General features: G+C 46.4%; 1 protein-coding gene across 3 annotated transcripts in view; it reads right to left on the bottom strand.

Moving 5' to 3' along the window:
- The window catches only part of UCKL1 (uridine-cytidine kinase 1 like 1), a 332854-nt gene that overhangs the window by 202957 nt on the left and 102609 nt on the right, over positions 1 to 27288 (bottom strand). For all 3 annotated transcript variants that reach the window (XM_069243249.1, XM_069243248.1, XM_069243250.1), the window contains exons 2-3: positions 19396 to 19583; positions 16218 to 16324 (exon numbers count right to left, since the gene is read on the bottom strand). In XM_069243249.1, coding sequence (XP_069099350.1) covers positions 16218 to 16324; positions 19396 to 19583 — 295 coding nt within the window. The remainder of the gene's footprint in view (positions 1 to 16217; positions 16325 to 19395; positions 19584 to 27288) is intronic.

Below are 27288 nucleotides of genomic sequence, written 5' to 3'. Positions count from 1 at the left end.
TAGTTACCTCTGTACTTTCTTTCCATCTCCGCTATCTCTGAGTATTCTGTGAGTTTAGCCCTGATTTGTTCCAGAATCAGGTAACTCCTACCCAGAGCAAGACCATTCTCCAGCTCATTTATCTCTTGTTCTATTTTACTCAACTGTTTCCAGAGTGTCTTGTGGACCTAGTTCAGTTTAGTGATACAGACTTACTGAATTGTTGCTTAAAAGGCCTCCCAGATAGTACCTATTTGATGTACTGTACCTAGGTTAATCATGAAGTATTCCAGGATTTCTTCCTATAGCTTTTCATGAAATAGTCTGTTAGGAGTTCCACATTTACTACTCACACACACTAAAGGGGAGCAGCTGTGATGGAGACAGCTGAAGCAGCACTGGGGAGTGGTCCGATAATGTACAAGCTAGGTGCTGCTCATCTTTTCTCCATGTCCATACATTCAAGGGTAATCAGCCAGTAGTCTAATCTGGACCACATGTCATGTATCGATGAGTAAATGGTGCTCTCCTCATCATTTGGGCATTTATGTTTCCATACTTCTAGAAGGTCCTTATCTAACATGACTGATTGTAGCCTGTGGGATGCTTAGATTTATCCTTGAGACTCTGTAGTATGCAATTAAAATACTGGCCTCATACTAGCATCTGGGATTTCATACATAGTAAAGCCTCCCACATAAGGCACTATAGAAGACAGGGTAGTCAGTATTCAGGCCAAAGCAGTTAACTATGGTGATGCAAGTGGTATCGTGTCTGCCCCCATAGGATCACATACTTACCATGTTCATCCGTGATTTCACATTGCATCTAAAAGTGTCTACCTTTCTTTTATCAGAATAATAAATAACCACTTGGGTATATGCTGCATATGAGAGGTCATGTGGTGGGATGCCCATCTTGAGCAAAGTGTGTGAATTTGGTGAGTGAGGTGGGTTTCTTGCAGGAGAGATGTTAATGTAGTGTCTATCCAAATACGCCAGCACCTGTCAGGATCCATGGGGTTGTTAAGTCCCCTAACATTCCTTGTTCGACAGTTCAATAGCGTTGCTCTGCTTTTTACTTGAATTGTATGTGGTGTGCATTACACTGTAGTATAATAATACACCGACATAGACCTGTTGGCTCTTTCCACCACTGAGACATGGGAAAGGACTACTGGACAAACTGCATTAGCAGCAGGCGTTCCACATATTCTTCCATTTTCCCTGTGTTAGATGACTTAGAGACTCTCAGTGTGGGTATGTTATTGCGGCAAGATCTGGTTTCCAAATCCAAATTTTTTGCTGCTATGACCTGAAGCATCCACTCCATGTTTTGCAGGGTATTTACTAGTAATGCTGTCCTCTGTTTTTGAGATACTCTTTTCTGCTTCAGTGAGTCTGTCATAATGTTTTACTAATTTGTGAGATATGGAGTTCATTCAGTCTGAGAAGATGTGCATTTTATTATCAAAAGAGAAAGGGCTCTCCTGCAGTTTATGTCATTTCTACAGCCTTGCACTTCCATGTTAGTCTCAGAAGGATCAATCACACTGCTTTCCTAGCCTGCGGCTTTTGGACCCCACCTAGTGTTGAAATGTAATTTTGCTTGCCTCACATCGGATTTGCCCATTATTGCAGTGTGAAAGTGAGGTCAATGTACCTAACAGTGAAGTTTCCAGAAGGGAGTGGGGATTGATTTATGTAAAGCTAGTGATAGTGTATTGCCTCTGGGTTGTTGAAGGGCTTTATCACTGATTCTGTCAAAGAGTGGAGTCTCTGCGTAAGTCCTCCCCTTGATGGCAGGTTGGCTCTCCTTATGTTCTGTAGCCTCACCGGGGCATTAGGCATTTCTTCAGTCCTGCCTTCCTAACTGTATTATAGGTCTTGCAAGTATGGCTGGGAGAGGCATGAGTAGACTGAGTGTCCCTGTGTTATCTGCTAGCTTACAGCAGGGGGAAGGTGGGCAATACCCTTTAGGTCACAGCTGCTTTGTCTAGGGTCCTCCAGGCTCATATTTAGGCTTTGCGGTGTGTGGGGTCCAGCTCCCAACACCAGGGTCAGTGGAGCTTTCTGGAAGGCTCAGCACTGACAAAAACCAGGACCACTGCATCCCAGTGTGCCATGGGTCACCCACACTCCTCTTGAATGTCCAGTACATGGGGAGGAGTGACACTTGCCCTTCGATGCAGTTTCTTCCTGCTCAAGACTGTTGTAGGTGAGGACAAGGCCTATGCCCATGCAACATGGGGCGTCACTTGCATTCTCTTGTTAGCTCAGGCAGAGCTGTACACGCTAGTCCTCCTCCCTCTTACCAGTTTGATAGTTGACATCCTAGAGTCTTATTTAATATTTGGCTCCCCAGTCCGCTACATCTGCAGGCTTCTCCCAGTCCTCTTCTCTACTCCATGGGGTCCCCAGGGCTCACCGCAGCAATGTTCACACCACTCTGTTGCCACCTTGCTTCCTAGGCCATACGTGATCGTAGCTGATTATATCAGATTTTCAACGTTTATTAACTCAATTTTTCAAAGACTTTATATGCGTCCGTCTCTGCTGCCCCACCCTTAGCACTAGAGCAGAGATAGGTAGTGATTCAGCATGGCTGATGGAGAATTGTACGTTCCAGTAGCAAAGGCCTCACTACAGCGCAGCCATTTTGCTTGCTGGTTCTCTTAGGCTCCGTTTCAAATATGTTGTGACTTGGACTATGCTGTCCTATGAGCCATGAATTTGTCTCCAATGGCTATCCAGTTCTTGTTGGATGTGTCTCATCCAACGTTTGGGATGGGTTATTAGGCCTATTCATGATGACATTAGATCCCATAGAAATTTTTATTGTCTTACTGGGCTGGACTGTTTGGCTGAGAGGGTCTTTGCCATAGAATGAAGTTTTGTTAATCTTTTCACAGAGAGGATAACTTTACCAAACTGTTTGTCCAGTAATGCTCCCAAGAACTGTAGTTTTGTTTGAGGTGCTGTGGATAATTTGTTGATGTCAAGTGTTAACCCTAATTTTCAGAGAAGAGTGATGCATGCAAATGTCAAATTGTTTGCGTCTTCCTTCTTCCGAGCCTTGACCAGCTAGACATCCAAGTTAGGGAGTATTTGATGACCCTGATGTTGGAGCTAAGCAGCAACCGATGTAAAGCACCTAATGAAAATCCACAGTGCTGACTTGAGGACCAAGGGCAGTGCTTCGAATTCATAATGCTGCCCCACCACTACAAAACAGAGGTATTTTGAGTGCCTCTAATATGACGGGATGTGAAATTATGCATCCTGAAGATCCAAAGGCATCATTCATTTGTTCTCCTGGAGCATAAAGAGGACTTTCTGGAGCATGATCATGTGGAAGGTCTGTTTTCTGAAGAACTGGCTGAGTTCTTTTATGTCAATGATAGGTCTCCATTGACCTGCCTTTTTCTTTAACACAAAGAATCTGTACTAGAATCTTTGATTCTTCTGGACTTTTGGGGTCAATTCAATTGCTCCTTTCAAAAGGAGAGTTTCCTGTGGTTGCTCCTGCAAGTGAAGATGATGTTCTTTTCTAAGTAAGTGGATAGGAGGATTTTGAAGAATCTCAAGGGTGTGACCTGAGTGAACACTCTTTCTCACCCACTGCTCAGTTGTTATGGACTCCCATGCGGGAGGAAAAAGGGAAACGCTTAACCCCTATATTTGGTTGTGAAGTGGTAGGAGGGCAGAACTGGCAGATGTGAGAAGTCAAGCATGTTTGATTATCTTGGGATCGTGACTCAGAGGAGCCCCTTTTTACTGCAGAAAATCTACCATAGTTCTGCCTGTTATTTCTGTTGCACGTATATCTCTGTTCATATCCAGGGTGTCTTGAGGTGTAATATGGTCAGTTTTACTTTCAATACTGATGGAAACCTCCTCTGTAAGTGTAAGACCTTCTTGAGCCATGGAAAGATGATAAATTAGAACTGGAGAGCTCCCAGCAATTTTGCCATATTAGTTTTAATATTTTGTGAGGCTTCACTGACGTTTGCCAAATAAAGTGGATCCCTCAAATGGCAGGTTAGTATTTTCGCTTGAACTTTAGGATGGAAAGAAGTAGCCTGCAGCCAGCCTTGTTGTTGCAGAGCAGCTGTTTGTGCTAAGTGAATAAAAACCCGCTTTGGAAACACCCATAGATGTGTCCATGATAGCCGCTGATGTTGGTGCACCTTCTTTATCGATGCTCCTGGCCATGTCCCACTTATCTTCCAGAATGAAGTCAATTAGCCGTGAAATGTCACTCCACATCTGTCACTCGTAACGGCCCTGCATTTGAGGTCTTAACAGAAGAAGTCGCCATTCAACATACGCCACAGACCAAATTTTCGATAAGTTTTTCATCTCTATCTGGAGGTGCAGAGCACGGAGTGATTGTTTTTTTTTTACCTTCACTGAGCTGCTGAGGCCGTCACGGAATCCAGCTTAGGATGGCCAGTAAGGCAGGCTGGGGCTGTGTCAGGAGCCAAGTATGCCTTCTTTAAATGAGGCACCACAGCTGGAGTTGTGGCAGGACTCATTATTAACTTCATGCCCTCAGACCAGATGAAATCTAATATAGGAATATATCTTATAGCATTACGTGGTTGCTTTTTAAAATCATACAAGAGGCACTACTGTTCCACAGAGGACACAGGCAAGTTAAATTTTAAAGCAGATCTCTCCATTAATGCATGGAACCAAGCTTGTCACAGGGGACTTGTCACCATCTTTAGGTTCCACGTAATCATCCAAGCCAATTAGTATCCTTATCATGAAGCAATTTACCTTCCTCTTCTTCTTCTTCCTCCATATGAGAAAAAGTGACTTGGAAGACTTTCTTCTCTTATATTTTCTGGAGTTGGTGGCACCAAGTTGGGTATCCCTGTTTTTGGAGGCAGACGTCTTGGAGGTGTAAGGGGTGGCAGTGGCCTGCTGGCGCTGGAGGCAGTGGCGATGGCAGAGGTGGAGTGGGCTTGCCCTAAGGTTGAAGTAGTAGTAGCTTTTGAAACAATGCCATCATCTGTTGCACTGTATCAAAAAAATGCAGCAGCCAGCTGAAACATGTCTAAAAAAAAGCATGAGGTCTGTTATATGGCTGTGAATGGGATGGTTCAAAATCCTGTGACTGATAATACTTGATCGTCCTCATCTAAGGTCTCATCTTCATACTCCAGTACATAGAAGACTTCAGACTCTATGGGGATATATGCAACCTCCGAGGCACCTTTGTCACTGTATTAACCTTTAAATTCAGAGTGCAGATTTTGTGTTGAATAATTTGCTGTTATTTATACAGGCTTTAAGGTGATCGACGAGAAGAAAACTGTCAAAGACAGGATCGTCGAAGGAATCGAGATTGTAACCCGGACATTCTTGGTGTTGCCATTGACTTTGTCATCATCGACGATACTTTGGTTATAGATGAGACTGTCGTCATCAATGGTTTGACCGTTGACAATTGTGACTTCAAAGCTGTTGCTGTCACCAAAGACAGTGTGGTCATCAAAGCGGATGTTTGTAGGAAGTTGGCTCTGTATATACTATATCAAAATAAGAGATAGTGTGCACAGAGTCCAAGGGTTCCCCTTAGAGGTAAGATAGTGGCAAAATTAGATAATTCTAATGCTCTATTTTGTGGTAGTGTGGTTGAGCAGTAGGCTTATCAGAGGGTAGTGTTAAGCATTTGTTGTACACACACAGGCAATAAATGAGGAACACACACACTCAAAGACTTACTCCAGGCCAATAGGTTTTAGATAGAAAAATACCTTTTCTTAGTTTATTTTAAGAACCACAGGTTCAAGATTTGAAGCAAACACATAAAATGCAAGGTACTTCACACAGGTAAGTTAGGAACTTTGAATAAAAGCAATGTCATATACAGTCTTTGTTAAAATGGCAATAAGCTATTTTAAAAGTGGACACAGTGCAAAAATCAACAGTTCCTAGGGAGGTAAGTAAAACACTTACAAGTCTCAGTTCCTGGGCATAGGCAGCCCACCGTTGGGGGTTCAGGCCAACCCCAAAGTTACCACACCAGCAACTCAGGGCCGGTCAGGTGCAGAGGTCAAAGAGGTGCCCAAAACACATAGGCCCCTATGGAGAACAGGGGTGCTCCGGTTCCAGTCTGCCAGCAGGTAAGTACCCGCGTCCTCGGTGGGCAGACCAGGGGGGTTTTGTAGAGCACTGGGGGGGGGACACAAGTAGGCACACAAAACACACCCTCAGCGGCACAGGGGTGGCCGGGTGCAGTGTGCAGTGTGCAAAGCAGGCGTTGGGTTTTAGATAGGATTCAATGGAGAGACCCAGGGGTAAGTAAGAACCTCAGCCATATTTCTATAGAAAAAACAAAACTTTTACTGTAAAAACTATTTTGTTATCGACTCTACAGTGCCACTTATGCGGTTATATTCCTCCTGCCTTACCGCATTCTAGGATATATTTTTTTTTCGTCTTGGTCACTGTCAATTTAACTGTATTTTCTTTCAATTCTAATCTTCTAGTATTTTATGGGCTTATCATGGCCTTTTTCTGCATAACCTGATTTGAATCATATGATGTTATAACGACCTCGCTTTTCGGTCACTGTATCACAATATATTTGAACACCCTATTTGGACTATTACAGGATACCCTTGGATTGCCAGATTTTTCAACCTTATACAAGTGAATCTCATATATGCACTATTTCGGTATGTTTTATCTCCTTACCCCAAATTATAATAAACTAAAATCACTTTTTCACTGGTTCTTGGTATACTGTTATTTACACTTATGGCCTTAATAACGCTTAAATAATCTCCTACAACTCTTCTAAGCAAGGTTATAATCTTACCTCCACTGGTGTCAAATTCCCGCATTTTTTCTGAGCACTTTCTTTAACTTATATGTTCACTAATTACGGGGTTCTCCTATCACTTCTCTAATTTGTATATCTAGGTCACCTTTTTCCAATCTGTCTTATCCTTTCCTGGGTATTTGACATTCTGTTGCATTGATGGAATCACAGATGATATATCTCTAATCGCCCTTTGGTACTAATTTATTTTCCCTCCCCTCATCACTTTATTCTCCTTTCATTCTCCAACTTACTATTCTTTTCTTCTCTTCTAAAGTATCTCTAATTTCTCATTATAATACTCTGTTCTATTTCTGCACCACTACATCCAATGTTTGATTTCTATTTCGCAGCCTTGAAAAAGTCCTTTGGACGAAACACGTGTTGGCTGTTTGTGGAATGTATATACTTCACAAGGAATAAAAGCTTATCCAGTTTGGAAAACAATCTTGATTGAACTTTAGACTCTTATTTCCATTTTGGAATATATTGTTCGGACTGCTTTTTTGGAGTGCCCTGGTATCATTTTCCAAAATACTTTCCAGCACAGTTCAAAATCTTTTTTGATCAGTGCACTGAATACCCGTGGTGGTTGGGTGTTACTACCAGGTTCGGCACCCACTAGAATTTCAGTGGTTTTGGATTTACTAGTCATTCATTTTATGTACGGACGTGCGAATATTATGCATTAACCACTGTTTTGTTTCTTCACGTCACTCTAGAGGTGCAGGCAGGCACAGGGGGGGCTTCTCAGGACAGCCACCACCTGGGCTAGGCAGAGGGTCGCCTGGGGGTCACTCCACTGAGGTTCGGTTCCTTCAGGTTCTGGGGGCTGTGGGTGCAGTGCTTGTTCCAGGCGTCGGGTCCCTTGTTACAGGCAGTCGCGGTCAGTGGGAGCCTCTGGATTCTCTCTGCAGGCATCACTGTGGGGGGCCGGGCAGGGGGGGGTTTGGGTCATATCAGGCTACTCACGGGGTCGCAGTCACCGGGGAGTCCTCACTGTGGTGTTTGTTCTCTGGTGCTCGAGCTAGGGGCGTCGGGTGCAGGGTGGGAAGTCTCACTCTTCCGGCAGGGAAATGTGAGTTCTTTAAAAGTTGCTTCTTTGTTGAAAAGAAGTTGCTGTTGTTGAGCAGAGCTGCTGCTCACTGGAGTTTCTTGGTCCTTTAGTCCAGGGCAGTCCTCTGAGGCTTCAGAGGTCGCTGGTCCCTGTTGGATGCGTCGCTGGTTGCAGGTTTTCGAGTCAGGAGACAGGCCGGTATGGCTGTGGCCAAAGCAGTTGTCGTCTTCCGTCTTCTCTGCAGGCTTGTAGGTCAGCAGTCCTTGTTTCTTCAGGTTGCAGGAATCTGATTTCCTGGGTTCTGGGGTGCGTTTAGGTCTGGGAGGGCAGTAGCCAATGGCTACTGTCCTGGAGGGTGGCTACACCCTCTTTGTGACTCCTCCCTGTGGGGAGGGGGGCAGATCCCTAATCCTATTGGGGGAATCCCTCAAAACTAAGATGGAGGATTTCTAAAGGCAAGGGTCACCTCAGCTCAGGACACCTTAGGGACTGTCCTGACTGGTGGGTGACTCCTCCTTGTTTTTCTCATTATCTCCTCCAGCCTTGTCGCCAAAAGTGGGAGCAGTGGCCAGAGGGGCGGGCACCTCCACTAGCTGGGATGCCCTGGGGCACTGTAACATGAAGCCTGAGCCTTTGAGGCTCACTTCTAGGTGTTACAGTTCCTGCAGGGGGGGGGGGGGGTGAAGCACATCCCCCCAGAACAGGCTTTGTTTCTGGCCTCAGAAGGCACAAAGGCCCTCACCACAGGGGGTCAGAAACTCATCTCTCGGCAGCAGGCTGGCACCGACCAGTCAGTACTGCACTGAAGGATTGGGCAAAATACAGGGGGCATCTCTAAGATGCCCTCTGTGTGCATTTTTTAATAAATGCAACACTGGCATCAGTGTGGGTTTATTATTCTGAGAAGTTTGATACCAAACTTCCCAGTATTCAGCGTAGCCATTATGGAGCTGTGGAGTTCGTTTTGACAAACTCTCAGACCATATACTTAATATGGCCACACTGTACTCACAATGTCTAAGAATAGACTTAGACACTGTAGGGGTATATTTCTCATGCAGCTATGCCCTCACCTGTGGTGTAGTGCACCCTGCCTTAGGGCTGTAAGGCCTGCTAGAGGGGTGGCTTACCTATGCCACAGGCAGTATTTTGTGGGCATGGCATCCTGAGGGGGATGCCATGTCGACTTTGCCTTTTTCTCCCAACCAACACACACAATCTACAATGGCAGTGTGCATTTTTTAGGTGAGGGGTCCCTTAGGGTAGCACAACATATGCTGCAACCCTTAAGGACCTTCCCTGGTCACAGGGCCCTTGGTACCACTAGTACCTTTTACAAGGGACTTCTCTGTGTGCCAGTGGTGTGCCAATTGTGGAAACAATGGTACATTTTAAGTGAAAGAACACTGGTGCTGGGGCCTGGTTAGCAGGGTCCCAGCACACTTCTCAGTCAAGTCAGCATCAATATCAGGCGAAAAGTGGGGGGTAACTGCAACAGGGAGCCATTTTCCTACAATGTTGACATAGTCGGTGTTGCATGCACCCTCTTTGTCAACCACAGGTCCATAGGTGACAACAGACATCATCAACCACAGTAAATTCACTAACAAGGTCAGAAAGTCTGTTTGAAGGCTCAGAGAAGTAATTTTTTTAGACTTGCGTTCATGATGTTTTGAGCACTTCTGTGATGAAACCCCAATGCCTTTATCTGAGGAGATGGTAGCAGGCGCTTTAGGTTGTAGATCACCTCAGGAAAGTACACATGGTTCCTCTTTTGCGCCACTTTTGTGGAAGTAATTGTAGGTGCACTATTCACTGACTCATCCCGCGACAATGGAGCATCCCCTTTACAGGGGGGGTATTTATTTTTCTCCAATAAATGTCCTTGAGAATTTTTGCATCAAAAGTATTACATAAATTGCAGAAAGGAAAGCAGAAAGACTCTAAACCACTGCCATAAAGAAAGGAAGCACAAACACACCAGCATCAAAAAGTGGAGTGTTGGAAAATGCAGTACTGCATCAATAGCAGAGTCAGCAAGAAGTACAAGTTACTTACCTTCGGTAACAAAATATCTGGTAGAGACATATTCTAGTTACAGATTCCTTACCTTTGAATAGATAACCGGACAATACTATCTCCGGTGGTGGGCTGCAAACCAAGATCACACCAAAAAGTCCTGCAGGACAGAACGGCCAAAGTAGCCGTCCCTTCGGACCTAATTGTCTAGGCAGTAGTGTTTGGTGAAAGTGCGCAGAGATGCCCACGTTGCTGGCTGACAGATATCCAGGACTGGAATGCCCTGTGTTAGCTCTGTGGTAGCAGCAGTAGCTCTGGTGAAGTGAGCTTGCAAACCTTCGGGCGGTTGCTTTTTAGCCAGAGCATAGCACATTTTGATGCATAAGAGTACCCATTGTGAAATGGTCCTCTTCTGCACTGCCTTCCCCTTCTTTTCACCCACATATCCCACAAAGAGTTGATCGTCCACCCGGAGGTCTTTGGTACGATCAAGATAGAATGCCAACCCTCTTTTTGGGTCCAGACGGTGAAGTCTCTCCTCTTCATCAGAGGGATGTGGGGGTGCATAAAAGGAGGGCAAGGTGATGGACTGTCCGACATGGAAGGGTGTCACTACCTTAGGTAGAAAAGAAGCCATCGTGCGAAGCACCACTTTGTCAGGATGTATGTCAAGAAAAGGTGGTTTAGATGACAGACCCTGGAGTTCAATAACTCTGCTTGCATAAGTAATGCCAACTAAAAAAAGACAATTTTTATAGTTAAGAGCCGTAAAGGACAGTTGTGAAGTGGTTCAAATGGGGTACACATAAGGAACGTTAAGACCAGGTTGAGATCCCATTGGGGCATGATGAATAGGATAGGAGGAAAGAGATGTGTGAGGTCTTTAAAAAACCTCCCAACTACGGGAGATTTAAATAAGGAAGGTTGATCTAGTAACCTCAAGAAAGCAGAGATAGCAGAGAGATATCCCTTAGTAGTGCCCAAGATGGATCCCTACTGGGCAAGGGAAAGAATAAAGAGAAAAACTTGAGAAAGAGGAGCAGATAGAGGATCAACAGATTTGTTGATGCACCATGCCACAAATTTCTTCCAATGACAGGCGTATACAGTTTTGGTTGAGGGACGGCTGGCTGCCAAGATAACGTCACAGACTTCGGGTGGCAGGTCAAAAGACATCAACTGTCGCCGCTCAATCTCCATGCATGAAGCTGCAGAGTTGACTGGTTTGGGTGGAGGACCCTCCCCTGCTGCTGCAACAGAAGATCCTCCCGAAGGGGCAGTCTGATCGGGGGAACTATGACCATGTTCAAGAGCTTGGGATACCAGACCCTTCGTGCCCAGTCCGGATCCACCAGTATTACTTGGGTCCGGTCTTGCCTGATCTTCTTCAGAACTCTGGGCAGACGTGGTATAGGCAGAGAGGCGTACAGGAGGCCTGAATTCCACTTGCAAAGAAAAGCGTCGCCGAGCGAGTGTTGCCTTGGAAACTCCAACGCGGATACAGCTGACATTGCGTGTTCTCTACGGAGGTGAACAAATCTAACCAAGGTTCTCCCCACCACAGGAAAAGACCTTGCACCACCTCCGGATGGAGACGCCATTTGTGATTGATCACGCATCAGCGGCTGAGTTCGTCTGCTCTGGCATTCAAGGAGCCTGCCAGGTGTTGAACCACCAGGGAAATGCCCTGATGTTCCAGCCAAGTCCAGAGGCAAAGGGCCTCTTGACAAAGGGTCCACGACCCCACTCCCCCTTGTCCGTTGCAATACCACATGGCGGTGGTGTGGTCTGTGAACACCTGCACTGCTTTCCCCTTGAGGGAGGGAAGAAATGCTTTCAATGCTAGTCGAATCGCTCAGCGCTCCAGGTGATTGATATGGAGCCCGGTTTCCACCGGAGACCAGATGCCTCTGATCTCTGCATCTCCCATGAGGCCACCCCATTCCAGGACTGACGCATCTGTCACAACCATAAGATCTGGTTGGGGAAAGGAGAGCCCTTGACCCAATCCTGATTCGTGAACCACCACTGCAGGTCTCTCACAGTTCCTTCCGAGATCTGGACCTTGTCGGAGAGATTCCCCTGATGTTGCGCCCACTGGAACTTCAGGTCCCACTGCAGAGCCCGCATATGCCATCTGACATTTTGAACCAGCAGGATGCAGGAGGCCATGAGGCCCAGAAGCCTCAGAGTCATTCCCACCGAAATCCAGGACAGAGGCTGAAACATCAGTATCATAGCCTGAATATCCTGGACTCGCCTTCCGGGAGGATATGCCTGAAACTGCACTGTATCCAAAACAACTCTGATTAAAGGGAGCGTCTGAGAAGGAGTCAGGTGTAACTTTGGCACGTTGATAGTGAACCCCAGCGAATGCAAAAGGTTCACCGTATCTGGAGGTGGGAGACGACTGTCTGGAGCGAGTTCGCCTTCAACAGCCAATCGTCGAGGTAGGGGAAGATTGGGACCCCTAACTGCGCAGATGAGCTGCCACCACTACCATCACTTTTGTGATCACCGAGGGGCACTGGAAAGGCCAAAGGGGAGCACAGTAAACTGAAAGTGCTCGTGACCTACCAAGAATCGTAGGTAACGTCTGTGGACCAGCAAGACAGGAATGTGGAAGTATGCATCTTGCAAGTCCAACGCCACACCATCCAGTCTCCGTGATCCAGGGCAGACAGGACCTGAGCCAATGTCAACATTCTGAACTTCTCCTTTTTGAGGAAGAGATTGAGGGACCAAAGATCTAGGCTGAAGACCTTTGTCCTTTTTCGGAACCAGAAAGTAGCAGGAATAGCAAACACGGCCTACTTCTGGCAACGGAACATTCTCTATAACTCCTTTGGCCAAAAGGGCTTGGACTTCCTCGCGAATAAGCGCCATATGACCCTCTGATATCCGATTGTATGAAGGTGGCATGGCTAGAGGAGATGTCTCGAGGGGGAGGGAGTAGCCATTTCGGACAATTTGGAGGACCCACCTGTCAGAGGTAATGGATTGCCATTGGGGCAGGTGATGGCGTATCCTGCAACCAACTGGCTCATGACATACTTGCAGACTAGGAAGGCTTGGAGGCTGAAGAGGGGGTGGGTGGACTGGGTGACTCGCTGGATCCCTAATCCCCGGGGGCTTGGGATCCCGCGTCCCTGGCCGAGCAGGGTCTGTACAGCATGCACGGGTCGGTGGCTGGGGGGGGAAAAGGACGCGGTTGGGGGCCCCTTCCATAGCCACGAAAGGCGGACTGCTGGGGTCTAAGTGCGGGCACGGGGCCAAGGGACCGGGCCGCGGCTCGGGAATCCTTAAAGAGCTCCATCGCCGAGCCTGCCTTAACTCCGAAGAAATGCGTGCCATCAAAGGGCATGTCCATCAAAGGGCATGTCTATCAAGGATCCCTTGAAAAGCCAGATGTTCTCAGCCAGGTGTGGCGTCTTAATGCCACCGTCAATGCAAACGATCTGCCCAGAGAGTCAGTTGTATCCAGTCCACAACGAATCATGAACTTCGCTGCATTCCTCCCATCTGCTACGGCTTGGAAAAGGACAGTCCGGGCCTCCTTCCGAACTGCAGGCAGTACTTGTGCGACCGTATCCCAGAGAGTAGGGAATAGCAGCCCAAAATGCATGCCGTGTTCACAGACCGCAGGGATAGACTGTTCTACCCCAAATTATCCTGTCTTTTTGATTCCCTATCTGGGGGTGTGGCAGGGAATGCACCAGAAGAAGAAGCCTGGATGACAAGGCTCTCAGGCGTGGGGTGTTGAGTGAGGAATTTCGGGTCGGACGGCGCAGGCCGATGGCGGCGGGCAATCGTCCTAGTCACAGGAGCCCCTGTGCTGGGACTAGACCAAGTACCCAAAAGGACATCTGTCAATGCTTCATTAAAGGGTAGAAGGGGCTCGGAAGAAGAAGACCCCGGCTGAAGCACGTAGGTTAGGATATTAGGCCTAACATCCACAGAAGGTAGCTCGAGGTCCAGGACCTCAGCAGCCCTTCTCACCACCATGGAATAAGAAGCACCCTCCTCTGTAGCCACGCTAGGAGGAGAGAGCATACTAGTGTCACTGGAGGTGTCTAGACTACTGGCATCACCCCAATCCTGCACCCAGTTCATTTGGGGGTCAAGCTGGTATTCTAAAAGGGTCCAGTATCCCCTCCATTCTCTCCCCGTATCCATACCCACAAGAATAAGGGTCTGGATCAACCCTGGGCCCAGGAGAGCCCATAGAGAACGGAATCGGCTTTGATCTATGTCGTTCCGGCTCCGGGACGTCGGGTATGAGGATGGGATCAACGTCGATTGCGGGCCTGACCACCTCCGGTGGAAGGTCGCCGTGGCACGACCGGCGTCGGGACGGATCCGCGATTTGATCCAGAGGGGTCCTCCGGGGCCGCAGCCGATGGCTTTGAAACCGAGGGAACCCTGAAGGCGCCGGATGTGGGTCGGACTGCCCAAAATAGAGGCGCATGGCCTCGTAAAATTCTTTTATTTGGGCAGGGGTGGCTCCGGCTCCCGGGAAGTCGGGGAAGCGCGGAGCCGACCCAAATGAAGGCTCCGTTGACGGAGGCCTATAGTGTTGATGCTCTTCCCACGTCATATCATCTGATCGATGGGTTTAAGCCTAAGAATGCTTGTCCTTCTTCGACTTCTTTTTGTGACCCGACTGTCCCGATGACTTGGAGGACGAGGAGTGGTGGTGACTCAGCGGCCTGTCTCGAGACCTTCCTCTCGAATGGGACCGTGAGCACTGCGGAGTCGGTGTTGGGCCACCATGAGCTTTAGGGACATCTCCCTCAAAGCTTCTGGGTTCATGGCCCGACACTGAGCACGACTTCGGGTGGTGATCGTGCTCAAGGCACCAAAGACACACGAGGTGCGGATCCGTCACCGACATAGTTTGGTGACAGGGGTCGCAGGGCTTGAATCCGGTCTTGCGGGACATCCCTCGATGCATCCACAAACTTGTCTAAAACTTCGACAAAAGTGTTGAAGTAATCAAATAATGACAGAGGTAGCTCTCTCTGGATCTGCGCATAGGCTGGCACCAAAAATAAAAGAACTGACGTCAGCATGCAGGGGTGGCGCCTATATAAGATCGTGACGTCATCACGGCGAGCACGACGCCAACAATGCCCGAGGAGTCGACCGGCGCCACCTGACGGCGCGCAGAGGTACTGCTCGAAGAAAAATCTCCAGATCCAGTCTGATGCCTGGGGAAATTCAAAGGTAAGGAATCTACAACTAGAAGTCTCTATCAAATAAGAGGTAACAGAGGGTCCCAACGTTGCGGTCAAGAAACAGGAGAATGGAGACTACCAGTAATGGGTCCACTGTAGTGCTGCCCCATTCCCAGCATGGACCATATGTATTGTGCCCTTATTCTCTTGTATACTTCTTGTCCCTCCCGTCCATAACTTCTTTCCCTTTCCACTTATCCAACTTGTAAGGAGTTCATGAATAGAGCCCCTCCCGTAATCCTCCTTAATATCCATCACCTCCAGTCTCACTGTAAGAAATGCAAGGACAACAGCACCATCTTGCCCTACTTACACCTTACGTCCTCCTTCAACCTCAATTTGTAGCCGCTGTTCCAGGAAAGCAGCACCCGGGGGCCCTCCTAACGCCTGTCCTCGACAAACAGCCGCAGAACCATGACCACGACCCAAAACCCCCACGTTAGCCCATCAAGAACAACTTGAAAGCGTCCTCCCTGAAATGTAGCGTTATCGACCACTCAATCACCCAGCCAACTCCTCTAGATAGAAAGTATTTATGAAGAGTCCCCACCCCACACCTAGCACCCCTCCAGGCACGTGCTGGAATGGTCCATGGACAGCAACCCTGCCCTGCGCATCAATCACCCTTAAAGGTACAGCTTGCAGAATGAATATTGGAACAGCAGCTCTGTGTCACCCCATCACACTCCATATGCCCTCCAAGCACACCTTACAGGAAGAATCCAAGGGCAGCACCGCGGCCGCCCTCCCTATGACTGACCTAGTAGAAAGAGTATATGGATAGCAGCACCCAACCTCACCTAATTCCACACCTGAAAGCACACCTGTAGCAGGAATCCAGACTGCAACGCCCCACTCATCATTTCTGTAGTCTATCTTGTCCCCGTACAGCAGTACCACAGATAAAACTTGTCTATGTCACCTTATAGCAGGAATCCATTGACAGAAGCACCACAGCCCCACTCATGAAGCTCGCCTGTACAGTGAGTCCAAAGACAGAGTAGCCCACCCTCCACCTAAATCACCACCTCAAGGCACACCTTGTAACAGGAATCAATAAACAACTGCCCCCCCTTACTGAAGCTCACCTTGTAGAAGGAGTCCATCGACAGCAGCACAACCCAGGGTACATCAAGTGCCTCAATAATCATTCTGGCCACTGTAGTCTTTCCAGACGCACTCCCACCTCCGAGCCCTGAGGGCATAAAAGACCAAAAAAGACAAGATTGTGAAACTGAATGGGCCATGTTCCGCTCAATTCAGCATTTTAGACATTTTGTTTTCAGCGCATATATTTATTAGCAAGCCCTCGTTGCTTCTGTGGAAGAAGGGAGGTACTGACAAGTGGGTGTGTTCAGGCTGCCTTTGAGGTTAGAGGATGGCAACAGAGCACTCTATCCTCAGTCTCTCAAGAGCACAGCCAAGAATACCACAGCAGCATGCCTCAGTAAGAAACACTAGCCTAGCCACACATCCATTCGCTATAGACATCCTGTCTCTTTCCACTGACACACAAAGGCGATGGGAGGAATGCCAGCAAAAGTCTCAGGGTGTCATTCTGACCCCGGCCGGCGGCGGTAGCCGCCAGCCTGGCTGGGACCGCCAGAAGACCGTACCGCGGTCAAAAGACCGCGGCGGTCATTCTGGGTTTCCCACTGGGCTGGCGGGCGACCGCCAAAAGGCCGCCCGCCAGCCCAGCGGGAAACACCCTTCCACGATGAAGCCGGCTCCGAATGGAGCCGGCGGAGTGGAAGGTGTGCGACGGGTGCAGTAGCACCCGTCGCGAATTTCAGTGTCTGCTGAGCAGACACTGAAATTCAAAGTGGGGCCCTCTTACGGGGGCCCCTGCAGTGCCCCAGGGGCCCCACGACACCCCTCACCGCCATCCTGTTCCTGGCGGTCGAAACCGCCAGGAACAGGATGGCGGTGAGGGGGTCGGAATCCCCATGGCGGCGCAGCAAGCTGCGCCGCCATGGCGGATTCCCATGGGCAGAGGAAAGTCGGCGGTACACCGCCGACTTTCCGTTTCTGGCCGCGGCTGTACCGCCGCGGTCAGAATGCCCGGCGGAGTACCGCCGACCCCGGCCGCCGGGGTCGGAATGACCCCCTCAGTCTTTAGCAATTACTGAAGCTGCACTCACCTCCATTGTTTTCTGCCTATGGAGCCACCTCAGATAGTGACTAGCCATACGCATATCAATGTTGGGCCTGCCTTTATAGGAACCATGCACCAGAAGAGCTAAACTAGGTCCCCTCTAGACGGGCACACAAGCACTCCTTGACCTTGTTGATCCTTAATAGTGATGTGCAGTTTCAGGCCTGTGGCACTGAGAACCAGTCAATGTTCATGACATTAACAGTGATACACTGAAAAACAAAAGTGATGGATGGGACTCTTGAAAAAAATGTCAGCTACTGGCAATCAATCAGGGCTTCAGAGCACTTTTCCCACCACTTTTTGGGCTAAGTGAGTCTCCCTAAGGAGGACGGGTAGGCCCAGATGTGGATCTCAAACTTGCTGTGTCCCTGGCCTGAAGCTGCACCCCTCTTGATAAGGCTCCAGAAGTCTCAAATATGTTTGATTTTGCTTATATCTCGTTCACAGAGACCTGCCCTCACAGTTCTGTCTGACCCACCATATATGGGCCAGACTAGGACTGATTTCCATATGGTCGTTCCCAGTCCGTAAAGGCACAGATGACCTAATACACAATGGACTGGAATGCAGCCCTGAGGGATCCCCACTGGCTCAGATTAAATTTAGCTTTCTGGAAAGGCCGTCCTAGTTAGATTTGTGAGTAAGGGCGAATGCAAAGAAAAAGAAACAAGAAGGGGGGAGTCACAGGGATGCATTTTAACCCATGCAGTTTTCAATACTTTTATAAATGATTTGGTAATAGCTTGTTCCCACATGACAAGAGGTGTGGGTAAGTCTCATCCAGTGGCCTTGAAACCTGTCAGTGGTCAAACCAGCAGCCAAATTCAATCAGAAAGCTCCCCAGTATGTTTACACTTGTAATGATGCACCTATAAAAGAGATACCCTTATTGGTCAACACAACTGTGGTTTTAAAAAAAAAAAGCAGTAATCACTAACTAGATTCCCACTGAAACCCTGCTGTTGGGATACGATACAACTCTGTAACCAGAAATACATTTTACATTCTCCCCTAGTTCTTATCCAATTCAATTTAAAACTGCCAGCAGTTGAGAACGGTAACTCGACTGGCCAATAATACCAATACCACTACAAAAGATACAGGCTGAGGACATTACCATTTAACAGTTTCCCAAAAAATTGTAAGGCGGTAATTTCCCCTATAATGCAAAATGCACAAAAGTGAAATGCATTATATTCATTTGTCTATCTTGATTTTCAGGGCAAATGTTTGACTCTGGCAAAGACTGTGGGATAAGATTCTGCAAGAGAACATTAAATGTTTGCAAGGTTTTGTCTGATACTAATTAGTTGATCGCTGATTAAAGATCAAAGAACCATAGGCCCATGTTGCTGAACGTATCTGATTTGTCGGCGAGGAGTTGCAGTGACTTTTATTGTTCAGTGGAATACTAAACCTGCTCTGTCTATTGAGTAATAGTTATACTTTATCAGGACATTTGCACAATACTCTTTTTTACAGGGTTTTTATTAACTTTTCTGCTTGTAAATTGTATAGATACCTTTAACGTATTTTATATATGATTTGGTAAATCCTAAAATACATAAAATTAAATTAAATTATATGCATTCTATCTATATCTATTTTACTACTACAATTCCATTAATCTTCCCATTAGTTTTGTGCGGTCTCTCTTTTTGACTAACCTCGCTAGTCTCCCAACTTTCCACTCCCAGTCGGAGAACCTCATAGGCATCCAGATCCTACATCTTCAGGGGCTGTGATACCAGGCAAAAACCAAAATTAACATCAGTGTGAGGCCATGATCTGTCATTCAAAGACGATGCATCTCCTATTTCTCGTGTATGCTATTTCTAATCATGTGAACACGCCACACCACTTTGTTCATTCACTCACAAACAACTTCTTGGTAAATTACATCATTCTAACAGTAGCAACCTTTAAGTGGCAACGCCTATGTTGTATTTGTAGATGGTGGATCCCTTTCCCTCTAACACTGACAAAAAGTCTGAGCTGGTTAATTTCTCCTCCCATGAGGTTCCCAGTGAGAAGCAAAGAGGGATTTCAGCTACACCAGGTCATGTAATTTCATTGAGGTAACTCTCAAGTGTTCTCAAGGATCTCACCAATGACAAAGGCCTCCTTGGACTGAGTGCCATGTTCGTTGTACCATGGTGGCCTGCCTGCAGTGTAGATGGTCCGCTTGCTAGTGCGTAGCAGTGGAGGTTCTGATTTGCACTGGCTGGTGGTGCGTTTCCGTTGTGCCTTATTTGGGCCTATGGCAGGAAGGAGCCGGTCTCTGGAATCTGTGCTACTGCTCGGAGGATGGAGGAGAGAAACAAAAAAGATACACTTTAACATCATGTAATAATAAAAGAATATGCAATTCCAGAGCAGAAAATCCGACTTTAACTAGGGCCAATTTTACAAACCAAAAACCCCCTTCTAGTTGGCAACCCTTAGTAGAAAAGGATAGGACACTCCTTGAAAAAATATACATTGTGATTACATTCAGGTGACCAGTACCAAGGCCTCCATTTACGTTAACTGTGCCACCTCTACTCCCACTGTACTCCATGTTAATGTGTACACATTACAGATGCTAATTACTTCTCCAAATACATTAGATACAACATCACCAGTTACTATAACATATTTGAAGCAAGAGAAGCCACTGAACTAAGGAATGTACTGCGTACACCAAATTACTCCTGTGTTTTACACACATCTGTAGTAGCCATGTGCCCTGCACATACTCAGGGCTACCTTCCTGACAGCACCTCCCCACCAGCAGCTTCCTTCTATTACCTATATTTCCTAAATGCTGCAATTCAAAAGAACACACATAATAAAAGTACTTTTAACTACTTTATGTATTGTTTTTGTAAAGCACTGATTGGAGAGCGTCATCCAACAAGTTAATGGGTGGCTTTTTAGTTTCAGGAGTTTGTCCTTTAGTATCTGCCCATTGGACATGCCTTATCGTTCGTTCGTCAGCTTTATTTCAGTAAAAGTAAATACCATAAAAGCACACCACAATTCACAGTTTTACAAAGCAGCAAGTTATAAACAGAAGATTTCGAACATAAGTAGTTGAACTACATAAAAAGATGTTAATCATGGGAGTTTTCCTTCTGGAAGTTCGAGCCATATTATAAAATCATGTGATGGTGCAAAGATTTGCATGTTGGGCATCAAGATTCAAATACAAGCCTAACCGAACATGTCACAAAAGGAAACATTTCTATTTAAGAATATAAGAATATCCATACATTAAAAATGTTTTTAAATATTAAAAGTGTATATATTAACCATAAAAATTCTTCCTTTAAAAATTTCAAACCATATTAAAAGATCATGTAGGAATACAAAAATTTTGCATGATAAATATCGAAAATCAGATACAGGCTTGGCCAGTCATATTAAATATAATAAGACATTTCTGCTTAAAAGAAAAAAATATATATATAAAAAAAAAAAGTGTCTAGGCATAAAAATACTTTAAGCTGTAAAAGGTAATAGGTGCCTGCATTAAAATTCACTAATGAGTTCATCAACAACCGCTCCCCACATCTATGGTCGAGTTTACCTCTATTTTTTTAAGCATGTTCAATCTACAGTGCCAGATGGAATCTAAGTATTTTGCCAGGCAACAAACCACTAGAACGGATGGATCAGATTTAAAAATTCTCAAGGCCAGTGGACAGTTCTTAAAACCCATTTTCCTACACAAGGGGATAATCCAACGAGCTCTCTGGTTTTGGTATGCAGGACATTGAAAGAGAATGTGGGTAAAAGATTCTTCCCTGGCACAACCCATTGGGCACATCTTCGAAGTGCAGCTAGTGTTGGCCCATTTATGTGTTAGGATGCGCAAAGGGAGAGAACCTACCCTAAATCTAATGTACAATGCACGTGGAGAGAGAACTATGTCCATATATTGCGCAGATTCATAATGGCATTTTATCTGTAAGAAACTGCCCGTCATGGATGATGGTGAGACAGCAGACAGTTGTGAAAGATGCACATGGAGCCAAAACGCATCCTTCAGTGTCTGTGTTGCGTTTTTTGGAATGGATAGCGGATCCTTCCAGTAAGACCCCAAGCCAAGTAGTGTGAAAATCCCTTCTACATACACATACCACTTGATTTTTGGACTAGTATTATTGGCCATCAGGTTGACTAGCCCACATCTATAGGGAATAAGAGAGTCTAATGACCATAGACGGATCCAATACAACAAGGGCCTAAGCGCAGCAATCTGGCAAATGGGAGGCAAGTTTAGGTCCATTCGAATGGGGAGCATTGGGGTGCTAGAAGGAACTCTTAGCAGGGACCTTAAAAAGGAGTTTTCCACTTTTATCAGATCATCTAGATTACAGTGGCCCCACAGCTCGGCTCCATAAAGGGCTCCCCCCCCTTGCTTGTGATTTGTACATTTCAATTGCGGGTGTCACGGCAAAGCTGGGAGATCTAGCTGCAAATCTTATGATACCGCTCGTCCGTTGTTTCAAGCGGACATTTGCTTTCTGAAGATGAGAATGCCATTTGTGCGAATCTTCTAGTTTCAGGCCTAGATATTCAAAATCGCCAACTCTTTCCAATGCGGCGCCCTCTAAATAAATGGGGCGCCGCATCCTACCTTTTTTTATCCCCAAACACCATACACTTAGTTTTTGATCGGTTGATTTCCAAGCCGTGGTCATTACAAAAGGTCATAAATCTTGAAAGCAGGATTGTGAGACCTGTGGCTGTTTGGGATATCAACAAGGTGTCATCAGCAAATAGGAAGCAGGGGATCTTATGCCCTCCTATTTTGGGGGAGTCATTGGAGCACTTCATAAGATACGGAATGCATGCGTTTATGAAAAGGAGGAATAAGATAGGGGCGAGTACACAACCTTGCCTCACACCACGAACAGTGGGAAATTTTTCAGTTAGTTCGCCATGCTGGCCCCATCTGATTCTACCATAATTTCCAGTATAGAGATCTCTAATGATATTTAAAATAGGGCAAGGGACTCCCATTTTAGACAAGACCTCCCATAGTTTATTGCGAGGTACCAAATCGAAAGCTGATTTTAAGTCAACAAAAGCTACAAATAGGTGGCCAGAATTCACATCGACAACTTTCCATTTAATAGAGATAAAGCGAAATATCTGGTCTATTGTGCTGATTTTTTCTCTGAAGCCCGCTTGGAGATGATTTAAAATTTGGTTATCCACTATCCATTTACTCAGCCTGCTCAACAATTGGTGGCAAAATATTTTTGGGAGATTGTCAAGGAGGCTGATGGGTCTGTAGTTTCCCGGGGAATTCCTCTCTCTTTTCTTATAGATAGGCACGATAATAGCCTCTTTCCATGAGTCAGGGTAGGATCTGGTAATCAAAATGGCATTAGAAAGCCTATTAATATACGGGCTCCAGGTATTCAGGTCTGCTTTAAACATATCAGAAGGAATCCCATCCGACCCAGGGGCCTTCGCTGCTTTTTGGGCTGTGATGGCCAGGGCGGTTTCGTTCAGTGTAAAGAGGGGCAAAGAGGACGCGGGTGAATAAGATGTTGTCAGCTGTCCCAGATTTGGGGCATCGAGGGCCAATGGAGAGCCGTACAGTTCTTTAAAATGGGAAAGCCAGGCATCAGGAGTAATATGAGACTCCAAATAAGGGGCTCGGTTCTGATCACTACGAGATACCAAAATCCAAAATCGTTTGGAGTCATGAGCTCTAGCTGCCTCAAGTAGGTCACTCCAGAGCTCCTCTTCATGCTCATGTTTGCTCTTATTGCATATAAAAGCATAATTACGTCTAGCATTGATGATACCTAGTACGTCCTTTGTCCTTAAGACGCTAACCAGGGTATTTTTAGCCTCTCTACACCTCTTGTTGAACCATTTGGAGCAGGGTTGGGGGCAGGAGTTAGTCAGCGGCCTTGGGCGTCTAGAAAACAGCTCTTTCAGGGTAGTAAAAAGGTCCAAATGAAGGGACGTAACTTCAATTGGAGAAAAAGTAAGACTATGGTCAAATAACTGGTGGGAAGAAATTAGATCACACAGTTTTTCTCGGAGCTTGTTCGATTTCTCAAAGGAGTCCCATCTTACTGTGCGCCTATTGCTAGACAACTCCATAACAGCAGGTAAAACAGAAGGAAATACAGCTCCTGCTAGAAGAGGTCTCTTGTACGTAATCTGTAGAGGGGCATGATCGCTAGTGTATGGATTGCCCACTTCCACATCTAGTATGTAGTGCCAAACTCTTAAATAAAAAAAAATGTAATCTAGTTTACTACTATAGGAACCCCTGAAAAAGGTTGGTCTTGCGGGGGTGTCAGCTGGGAAACGGCCATTGCCAAGACGGAGACCATGTGATATCATAAGATCTATTACCTGCATTGCCCTAGCGCAAGGTTTGTATGAGTTTTGCTGAGTGGAATAGGGAGGAATGTTCCAAACACTATCTTCAGGTTGCATGACCTCTATAAGATCTAAATTGATTTCAAGCTGAACATTAAAATCCCCTGCTATTATAATATGATATTTAAGACGAAAGTCTGAAATAAGAGTATTTAAAAGCTCAATGATAGTAGAGCAATTATTGGAGGGTCCCGGCCTGCTATAAATATTTATACAGAGAACGGGGGAGCCTGAGATTGGTTGGATAGCAATAGCCAAAATGTCATGGGAGTCCACGTATATCTCCTTTATTCCTCCCACCTCTGTCGATTTTACCCAAGTACATAAGCCCCCTACTGCCCTACCTGCTAAAGACGGCATAGCCGGTTTAAAAAAGGAACTAAACCCCTGTCTATATGTGCAGTTTTTGGCCCATGTTTCCTGGAACATACATACATTAAAATTTTCAACAAATACCCCCCACTCAATGTCTGCAAGTTTGCCATTGATGCCAGCCACATTCCAGGACAAAAGTTTTGCTGGTGTCTGGGCAATAGAGCAGCTTGGTTTCACGAGAGTGTCGTCTGGAAGGTTGCTGTCAATAAACCTCTTCATACGCGGACTTGTAAATTGATTGATATTAACGAGTCGTGAACCCAGAGGGGAAGCAACACCTGGGCTAAGTGGATAGGGTGAAGAACCTGTAGCCCGTCGGTCTAGGCTAGGAATGGGGACGCAGGAATTAGTAGAGTATAGTCAATCGATGTCGGAGATGGCCCCCTGGAGATCGAAATCAGGTGCTAATTGGCCACTAGAAGTAGGGCCGGAGCTGGTGTTTGGGGCAGGGTCAGATGGTACACCTTTTGGGGCCTGATGGCCTAATGGCCTGAAATCTCGATGGTCTATAGAACGGCTCGAGACCCAGCTGGCTGTTCTAGGGAGGAGGTTCAGCTTCATATAACCATCGGTGGGTCGATTGGCACTGAGAGAAATAGCAGATGGCTTCCTATTTATATTGCGTGCTTCCATATCTAGAAGACCTTTTACCAGATGGGAGTTTTTGAAATTGAGTTTTATGAAGTCTCGACAACCTGGAAGGCCATTCGCTCGTTCGGCAGATAAAATGTCGTCGTGGATGACTGAGCCACAGCCTCTAACATGTCTCAGCCAGTGCATGGCCTTATTGTCTAGTGAGGCTTTGTCTTCTTGTGTATTTGGGGGCAGAGGTGGAACAGTACACATATATATATAATTATTCTTCGTTGGGTCAAAGTTTTGACGAGAAGCTTTAGTAGTGTCCCATTTGAGAGGGACATTAAAGGAAGGAGGAGTGTTACGTTCAAAAGAGGACATATTCTGGCTGTAAGAGTGCTGCCCTTCCATAAAGGCTGCTGTGCTTGATGGCGGTGGCAGGGACTCAGTTGAAGAAACAATTTTTACATGTGAGTGGTTGGATGTTGTAGAGTTTGGTTTGGGCTCACCAATAGGGAGAAGAATTTTACCTTTGAGAAGAGTAGTAATTTCAAACAGTAAGGATTTCAGCTCGCCTATTTCGCTCTTAAGACTAACCACTAATGCTGGCAAGTCATTTAGTGAAGGAACACTCTCCGTATATGGCAAGGTCGTAGAGGTTGATATAGGATTTTCCAGAACTTGGGGGGCCAGAGAGGAAAAACCGTTAGAACAAGGAATTGAGAAATGTGTAATATTGTCGTTTGGTACTTCAGGATCGAGATGAAATGCAGATGGGGAAGAAGAACTACCAATATTAGTAGGGCCTTGGGGGGCTGATGCCTGATGAAGTGACGTAACAGTTTGTGGTTTGGGGGCAATATGCGAACTTGGAGTCAAGAACGGGATGAGAGTACCAGATTTCGACTCCTTTCGCCTGATCCTCTCCTTATTGTTTAAAATCTGTTCAACTTCTTCAATCAAGTCATCTATTTCCTTGGCAACACAGTTAGTATGTGGTAACGTGACTTTATTGGTTTTAAGTATCTTAGATTTTGCAGAGCCCAGTGCAGGGCTACCTTTCGCCTTACGCTTCCCCATTGAGGATTAAATTTACAGAAGCAGGGCAAAAAGGAGTTTTAAAGTTGCTTCCCAGCACTATATGAACTATATGAGCTAGTAGCGTACCTTAGGGCCCAGAGGGGGGGGCCCAGCCCGGCCTCCTTCGGTCTCTGACGGGTGCGGACGGGCCCGCCCTTGGCCCGGGCTTTACCCGGGCGCGTCCCACGCAGCGGTGTTGCGCGGTGCGCTTTATAGCACCCGCGATCAGCAGCAAGTAGCCCCAGGTGGGGAGGAGCAGGCAGAGGCAAAGAGGAGCCTGGGACTTGGAGTCCCACAAGGCTCTGTGTGGCAGCAACCAAGAGGAGTGTTGCGCGGTGCGCTTTATAGCGCCCGCGATCAGCAGCAAGTAGACCCAGGTGGAGAGGAGCAGGCAGAGGCAAAGAGGAGCCTGGGACTTGGAGTCCCACCAGGCTCTGTGTTCTGTTTTTCCTATTTGGAATTGGATCAAGAACCCTCCCCTCCTAGGGAACGAGCTCGATGGGATCAAGCAGACCTTGGAAATCACAACTTTTTAGGGGATTTCCCAAAGCCGGAGACCTACCCGGCGTGCGCTGTCCCAAAAGAACACACATAATAAAAGTACTTTTAACTACTTTATGTATCGTTTTTGTAAAGCACTGATTGGAGAGCGTCATCCAACAAGTTAATGGGTGGCTTTTTAGTTTCAGGAGGTTGTCCTTTAGTATCTGCCCATTGGACATGCCTTATCACATTCTTGGTATTAATGCACTGATCACACATACTTATGATTATTGAGGCGTGCCCTCATCTCAGGCACCTCCCACCATTCTCAGTTGTGCTCCCTTAAGATGCACTCTTATCGTTCAAGAACAGCGTTCCCGCCACAGGGCCACTAATACCAACCTGCTCACTACAGGTATTCTTGATGTGTACATGTGGGCAGTGAAAATACAGTTCACTTTCTAAATCAGTGTAGGAAATGTAGTGACCTGCTCATCAACAACTTATCCAGCTTCAAGTTTGGTCTGTTGCTTGTTAGGGCCCTCTAGATGTTCCTCATTGCTACATGTCTTCAGTAATGGGAGCCAGTGGTTCAAAGCAAACGAGGGCTAGACATGGGGAAGTGGAGAGTACCTGAGTGCTGCAACAGGAAAACAGGAAAGTAATGGGGGTGTTAAAGTGGCTTGTTCGAGGTGTGCTTCAGTGCCCAAAGCACTGGGCAGGTAAACGTAAAGTCCCCTTAGCCAAAGGCTTTCAATGAATGTTGTGTTCAGCAGTATTTACTATTGCAAATCATATTCATACACTGCCAGGAAAACCAGACCTAACAAGTTTCTGGCGCAACACTGGCATGTGCATGTATCACATAAACAAAAAAAACATTACCCAGAATATTCAGCAGCAGAACATGCCATGCATGTGCAACTCGTCTACCTCTCCCTCCCTCCCACTCAGCTATATTATTATCTGTGTGTTCAACATTCAAATCATACCAGCTGGTACCATTGACTTAAAAGAAACATGATGACTTGAAACCCCAGGGTGCGCACCACGCAGTGCAGAGTGAGAGTCTGTGATACTGTCTGTTAGAA

The sequence above is a fragment of the Pleurodeles waltl genome, chromosome 7, assembly GCF_031143425.1.
Source record: "Pleurodeles waltl isolate 20211129_DDA chromosome 7, aPleWal1.hap1.20221129, whole genome shotgun sequence".
Taxonomy (NCBI): domain Eukaryota; kingdom Metazoa; phylum Chordata; class Amphibia; order Caudata; family Salamandridae; genus Pleurodeles; species Pleurodeles waltl.
The sequence above is the reverse complement of the archived record's forward strand: the minus strand, read 5'-3'. Positions and strand labels throughout refer to the sequence as shown.